This window comes from Dicentrarchus labrax, unplaced genomic scaffold (genome assembly GCF_905237075.1).
Source record: "Dicentrarchus labrax unplaced genomic scaffold, dlabrax2021, whole genome shotgun sequence".
Lineage (NCBI taxonomy): Eukaryota > Metazoa > Chordata > Actinopteri > Moronidae > Dicentrarchus > Dicentrarchus labrax.
This window is the reverse complement of record NW_026136713.1, coordinates 26698320-26706022: the sequence shown is the minus strand read 5'-3', so window position 1 is coordinate 26706022 and position 7703 is coordinate 26698320. Positions and strand designations below refer to the sequence as shown.

Here is a 7703-nt window from a genome sequence, read left to right as displayed (position 1 = left end):
TTAAATTCAGACATGGCATTGAATAATATACAGACAGAATCTCCTCCTTAAGTTCAGCTACAGCACTGTCAGACATCTGCTGTAGGACGTTTTGCCTAATGGCTTATAATCTAATAATAGGAACTCAAAAGTTATTAAATAATGGTCAGATACATTTTGTGGGAAGACTATTAAATGTATGACCTCTCTTTTGCTCATCAGCCATAAAAAAAATCCTGGTGTCACAACGTCTTCTCTATCACACAAACACAATGCAGGATGAACTTTACAGTGAAGGAGCAGACATCTTCTGTCCGCAGCAAAACCTTACAAATGAGTTTTGGGGGGATTTTAATGAGGAAATTAAACCTGCAAGCAGCATTGGGCAGGACCTCGCACTTGGCACATGTCGGGGTGTGCTGCGGCCGCGTCACGTGCCGTTGTAACACGTGCGGACCACCACGCCATGCAGCACTTACTTCCTGTTGCCAGTAGGTGGCGCTATCACTATATCTGAATATTATCATGTAGGTGTGTTCAGGGCGGGACTCTTATCATCCACGTGAAGTTTCGTTGAGATTGGACATTGTACACTGAAGTTATGAGTACTATGTTTTATGGCGAAGCGGAAATTTTAAATGTCGTCACAGGCATGCGGTTCGATGTACAGTCACAAATAGCACAACTTTTCATCAGTACCCCACGTGTACTCTTCTGCGCTCCTCCCCTGGTTGTGCATGCTCTCCATCTCAGTGGAGTAGCAAAGGAGGAGCTTGTGTGCGCATGCTGTCTGCTGTATGTTGGTGGGCATCAGAAATGTTTGATATCTGTATATGTTCATTGTACAGTGGTCATAAAAGATTAGAACTGCCTTTCTGTATGTGTGATGTCCTTTAAACTGGAGAGTGTCAGAGGTTAGAAGAGATCATAGAGAGTGGGATCAACATATGAGTCAAAACCAAGCTGGAGGCCTTCTCCTCTGGGGTTGAAAACAGAGATTTTCCCCACGACACGGCAGGTTTAAAGCTCCCTGTGGTGGAGGGTCGGGCCTCTGACCCCAGTATGGGGACTGACCCTCAACCAGTAACCAGAGGCCTCAGGGACCAGTCCGTCCTCCTGTAGACTTGGATTAGAGGACCACAGGATTGAATCAGGACACCCTGGGGCACTAGCAGCACCAGGATTTTGATTGTGGGTGGGCCGCCAGAAAACTGGATGGGCCAGTTAAAATATTGCCCTATTCACACGGGACTAGTAGCCTATTACCTGGGGACTTCATGTTAGTAATAATTACCCACACCACGTCTGTGTTTCGTGCAGCGCATTCGCACGGGATAAGCGAAGCCTGTGTTTTAATTCGAATTTACTGACATTATCCCCCGGATATGATGTCAAGGCTCTGCCGCAACCTATGCGTAACAATAAAAAACCTAATAACTGGTGAGCCTGTTGAAAGATAGAAAAATGTTCCTTACCGCATGCTGCCATGCATGTAATCCATCTAATTATCTTTCGAGATTTCGCTCTTCTGATGGATTTGAGCTTGCTCTTTCTGCGAATGGGTCTCCATGCTGTGTACCTAGATGAGCCTCCTGAATTTGCACCCAAAATGCATCAAAACTTTCATTTATAATTGCCAATGCAGCCTCCATAATTCTCGACCAGGAAAAAGGCAGAAAAAAGGCGCGGAAAGCACAAAAAACCTTAAAAAAAAAAAAAAAAACAACCCCAAATCACAGAGATGCCGATTCGCACGGGACTAATATTATCACATGACCTCTGTGTTTGGCGAAATATGGAAGGTAATTTGCGGTGGAATTTTTACTTTACAAATTATGGACATGGCAGATTCGCACGGGATTAAGATCACAGACGCCCTCCGCAATTATTACAAATTACTAGAGGTCCCAGGTAATACTAGTCCTGCTCCTCGGAGTGTTTCTTGGTGAATTTAAATGAAAATAAGCTGCTTTGCTTTGCCATGTTGACATTTTCATATTAGCTAATAGCTACCTTCTGCGTCTGTCTCATTGAGCTTGCTTGAAAAGCTTGCGCGCCAACGTCATTCATTTCATTGGAACACTTGCTTGTGACGATGCAGCCTGTTGGCAGGCTTCAGAGTCCACACGTGGGGTAGAAGCCGCTGATTGGCTGAGAAGCTTTCACTCAAAGCTTTCCTCACGCTGCTTATTGGATGAACAGCTAGAATGAAAATCACTCACTACTCACTATACTATACTACCTGGGTCAAAATAGGTGGGGGCCCAATAGTAACGCCGCGGGTGCCCTGGGGGGAGTAAGGAACTATAGCTGTTACACTATATTATATTCTATCATTAGATTATTATTACTGCTGTATTTGGCTGTTGTAGCTGCTCAGGTGGAGCTGATTTCAACTATTGAGGAAGGACTGTGACTAATTATTATTGTCATTAATCTAAAATATATGAATTGCCCGTTACAATCATCCAGAGCCCACAGTGACACAATGTTGTCTGACCAACAGTTCAAAGCTGAAAATAGTAAAAGTAGTAATACTACACTACAGAAATACTCCATTACAATTTAAAGTCCTGCATTAAAAAAGTTCCTCAGTTACAGAAGTATTATCAGCACAATGTAGTTGAAGCTCCCAGTCTCTCTCTGGAGACACTCACTCAGTCTCACTTCCACCCCCAACACCTTCCGTTGCCCTGACAACCGTGACGTCACAGCCACTTCCTGTCCACACGTTACTTTCACTTTGTGAGCTCGTCGTGTCGCAGCTTCTTCTTCTGTCCATGTGAAGGTTAGTAAGAGACACTTTTCACTGTTTGACTCCTCAATGACTCTTTGTTCATCTTGTTAGTTTAGTTCAGTAGAAAGAGCAGAAAACTCTACTAACAGTCAACTGAGAACCAACATGGAGGAAGAGTTTCCTCCATCTTACTGTCAGTGTGTCACTGTTCAAAGTACTCAGAGTACTCACTGACAGTACTCAGAGTACTCACTGTATGATTTCTGTCTGTCTTTATGAGCTCACCTTATCAATGTAGTTGAAGTATGTAAAGTGAAAGTAGTCAGTGTACAGAATGGCCTCTGTCAGTGTTGTATTATTATATTAGTGGATGATTATTATTGATGCATTAACATGTAATCACTACTTTAATGTTGGAGTTGCTGCAGGTGGAGCCAATATGAACTACTTCAAATACTTTTGGCTGCTTGAATGTAAAATAATGAATTCTATTTTATAAACTGATCCCATGTTTGAAAAGTAAACAGGAAGTAAAGCTGTCAGATAAATGCAGCTCCATGAGGCCACTGACCAATGAGAACAAGCAGCATCTCCTCTGGCCAATAACAAACCACTATTGATCCATGGATTGATTAGTTTGCAATGTGTGACAGTGATGAGAAAAGGCCATCAGTAGTTCCCAGAGTTCACAGTCATGTTTTCTAACTGCTTCTTTAGTCTGAGCAACAGTCCAACAAGACAAAGGGATTCAACTGACACTGAGAGGAAACAGAGAGAAGCAGCCAATCAGTGGAGAAGCAGCTGATAGTTTTACAGGAGAAATGATGTAAATCAGTGGTTCCCAACCTGAGGGTCGAGACCCCCACTAGTGGTCACCAAAGCTTCATGGGGGGTCTGTAGGTAGGGCCTATATCTCAGCATCTGGTTCACTTCTGTGAAGAAAAGTCAATGTAAAGTAAACTGTCTAATAGATCAATGACCAAACATCAGGGACAAGAAAATTGTCCAAAAAGAAGCATATTAAGTATTTATGATTGTTAAAAATGATAAAAGATACATAACAAAAACGGGAAAAAAAGAAAAAGGTTGGGAACCACTGGTGTAAAGGATGAATGAGTGATGATGAGTTCTCAGTGCTGATCAGTGATTGGACTGATGCTTTCAGCTCTGCTCTCAGTGTTTCCTCTACAGATGAAGGTAGAAAGTCTCTGCGAGCTGATGTGGATGTGAATTCAGCAGCAGCTGCCAAGGTAACAGGATTGAGTGTTGAGGAGCTTTTCAAAGTCAGTCAAATAGAAGTGAAACAGCAACATGAAGAGTATTCCTCTAGTCTTCAACCAACCCCACAGACTAAAGAGCATTGTGAATGTCATTTCTTAGATACTGCAGCTCAAAGTGCCAACAACATTTCTACTCTGCCATGGAAACTGTCAGATGAGCGGATTTAGTATTGAGCTGAATGAGCCGTTTCCTCCAATCAGAGCTGTGTGTGTTTGTCATGTGACTGAGAGGAATGATGGGAAATAATGTGTGATCTCTCCCAGCAGGTTGCTGTGTCTGTGTGAAGGTGTGGGCTCTGCTATGAATCAGTGTGAGGACAGAGAGGAGGGAGTCCCTCCCTCTAAAAGCACTCTGTGTGGGGAACATGACACAAGGACCAAAGCTCAGAGGTGAGATGAGGATCTCTAACTGTCCATGACTCTTCTCCATGTCACAAAGGCTTTGATTCTCCATTTGAAACAAAGACATTTATCTGAGCTAAAGTACGTAGTTGTCAGTATTCAAACAGGGCTGGACAATCTGATCTCAAATCAGTATCAGGAGAAACATTCAGCTTCATAATGAGAAATGTAACAGTAACATGTGTTTGAATCAATCAGAGCAGATTTCCTTCCTCATGTTGCTCACTGCTGATGTTTGTCCTGATTCATTCCAGTCTGACCAGTTCCACATTCTGCTCTTCTGGACTGGACTGGGAGCTGATTGCTCGCTGCTTAGATGTTGTAGCTGCTCTCACTTTAATTATATGGAATTCAGACAGTGTGTTGAAGTGTGTGACATCAGTAAATTGTGTTCAGTAACACGTCCATAATGTCAGTAATTGAAGACATTGTTCTTATTGTCCAGCCCTGTATTCAAACATTTCAAATTATACATCATTTCACAAAGTCTTTGATTCAGTGACAATGTTTCTGAATATGTGAGCTTTAATGAATTTCTTTCTATCAGGATCCATCAGAGACCAGACTGTCCTGAACCTGAACCCAGCTGTGTGTCCATGAAGAGTGACCTCTCTATGGATGATCGTATGTACTTCCAAGATGGCTGCCACTCTGTTGATCAAAGGTGAGGATTTCAAACTAAAATAAAATAAATTTGTTTTTATTAGACTCAGTTGTGAAATCTCTATTTTTTAATGTTTTAAAATGTCTTTTAATGGACGGTGATGGTTTGTGTCTGATCAGTTCAATTTACAACAGCCTCAGTTTCACAGTGAACAAATAGTTGCAGCAGTTTATAGAAACTCACTGCTTTGCACCACGTCTGTTCCTCTGTTTATCCTAATTGGACCGATATGGTCACTGCACTCCATCATTTCCCCGCCTATACTGCACACTGCACTGAATACAGCTTTAAAATACACAGTGAAACATGTCTAAATCAGACACTGACTTTATAGAAATCCTAACCAAGAACTCCCTGAGTACAAATACACTGTGTACAGTCGGTGTATTCAGTCACTGGCAGGTTCGGTCTCAGTGTGTTGTGGGTGCAGTGCAGAACTGATTCTGTTTTTCTATCAGGAGGAAAAAACCTGAACCCAGCTGTGTGTCCATAAAGAGTGATCTCTCTATGGAAGATCGTATATACTTCAAAGATGGCTGCCACTCTGTTGATCAAAGGTGAGGATTTCACACTGATGAAGAAAATAAAATCTGTTTTTATCAGACTCTCAGTTGTGAGATCTCCAGTTTTTAAACCTTTACTGACTCAGATGAAGTTCTCTGAGCATCAACACTCTTTCAGCAGCAGCTGCCTCACACTCACACAGTCAAACACATTCAAACACATTCACACTGGGAGCTGCCCAGTACAACCAGTCTGATACAAGCAGACACTGAGCAGCTCCACTGGAGCAGCTGGAGGCTCTAGGTGCCTTGCTCCAGGGCACTTCAGCAGTGTACAGTGAGGGAGGGAGAGCTATATGGAGGGGTTGGTGAGAGCTGTTGGGACTGAACCAAACTGAGCTGTTGATTCTCAGTGGGATCAGCAGGACTAGTAAACCTTTACCACTACAGGGAGTCATCAGATTCACTGTTCACATCCAAATATCACTTCATGGACCTTTACCTTGTGTTTGTCTCTGTGTGGACAGACATAATGTGAGCTCATTCTTCATGATTCCTCCACAGAGTGGACCAGGAGAGCTCAGAGGTTCCCAGTGGTCAGTCTGCCCAGCAGCATCAAACACACCTGGACTCCATATTTATGGTCTGTACATGGACAACAACTACTTTTACATCTATTGTGTTCACAATAATCTCCATGCTGCACTTTTTAGACCAGTGGATTGTCAGTCTGTCCAACATGGATCTGATGTTTGCTTTCATGATTTGACTTTGATTGAGTCATTCATGTAATATTCTGTTCCAGCTGCTGGAGGACAACATTGTCACTTTTGTGAAGAACGAGCTGAAGAAGATCCAGAAGGTTCTGAGTTCAGATTACCCAGAATGCTCAGAGATTCAGAGGGAGGATGAGGAGGTGTTGGACGGTGAGGATGAGGAGCAGAGGAAGAGCAGCAGAGAGGCATTTCTGAAGATCACACTGCACTTCCTGAGGAGAATGAAGCAGGAGGAGCTGGCTGACTGTCTGCAGAGCAGTAAGAGGATTTCTCTAAAGATTTAACTTGCTGGATAAATGAGACATTTACTGATGGACCAAAAGATATTCACATACTCATTCTTTAAAGCCAAAATTAGTCACATCTCACAAATTAAAATGCATAACAATGCCATGATAATTTATTGTATTAAAATTTCAAAAATAATCACATTTTATTTAAATATACAAAGAGAGACCACTCCTATTCTTCTGGCTGATGTGTTGCTAACTTCTGTTCCAGTAGTTTATTAATGTAAATGTTCTCTTTCAAACCTCACTCGGTATCTCACTATGGGAAGCGCCTCCTGGCGTGACCAATCATGGAATCTCCAAAAACACCACATCTGTCCTGAGACAGACCAATCAACTTCAGATGCATGGGCCTGCCCATCCCCCTTTATAAACGTCCCTTGTGCCCCCAAGCGGCATTCTTGCTTTCTTCCCCCCCATCATTTGAGCTCCTCAGCATCTTGACGCCTGGATATTCATTTAACTGCTCTCTGACGCAGCCATCATGGTAGTCACCCAGCGTGGATATCTGGGGTCAGGATATTTCGAGTGGAATTCTTTTGTCAAGAAAGATTTTGGTTATTACCAGTTTAGGTGGATTGTTGTGTGTTGTGGCGGGCTTCCATCCTGAGCTTGGTTTGGCTCAAGCTACCATGTCGAGGTGAGCGCGGTCCATTTTTTTAATGCTAGTGTTAGCCATTAAGGTTGTGGGCTAGCTATGGCAACCACTGCATCCTCTAAGGGGACCACTGGTGGCAGCAAGGGTAAGGACATTGAGTATTCTGAAGTGCCGCTTACGTGTGTCGTCCTCCCCCAAGGCCGACCCTTGCCTTGCCGGCGCGGCGACGAAGCCCAAGCCGGCTACGGCCAGCGCTTGCGGGGGGGATATGGTGGAGGAAGACGACGCAGAATTTTCTCCGCTGTTTAGCCAGCTCCTCGAGTCAGGGGTCAAGCGTGGCGGTGAGGACGACAAGGATGATGTGAATTTAGATCTCCTTGGTAATGAGAATGATGAAGATGATGAAGATGCCATTCTCCCCCCCCTGCTCAGACGTCGCGGCCCAGCAGCTCCGTGGGTGGGGAGGCGCAGCCT

At 43.6% G+C, this 7703-nt stretch overlaps 1 protein-coding gene across 7 annotated transcripts; it reads left to right on the top strand.

Moving 5' to 3' along the window:
• Positions 1-2685: 2685 nt before the first annotated feature.
• On the top strand, positions 2686-6806 carry LOC127374624 (uncharacterized). 7 transcript variants are annotated; one of them, XM_051420184.1, is made up of 7 exons: positions 2686-2767; positions 3894-3966; positions 4264-4386; positions 4946-5062; positions 5521-5619; positions 6130-6208; positions 6371-6806. In XM_051420184.1, the coding sequence occupies exons 3-7, from the start codon at positions 4298-4300 to the stop codon at positions 6623-6625; spliced, it is 639 nt and encodes a 212-aa protein (XP_051276144.1). In that variant the 5' UTR covers positions 2686-2767; positions 3894-3966; positions 4264-4297; the 3' UTR covers positions 6626-6806. The 7 variants fall into 7 exon arrangements, with proteins under 7 accessions (XP_051276144.1, XP_051276140.1, XP_051276145.1 ...); XM_051420180.1 differs by having other exon boundaries at positions 4261-4386; XM_051420185.1 differs by having other exon boundaries at positions 3894-3981.
• Positions 6807-7703: the final 897 nt, after the last annotated feature.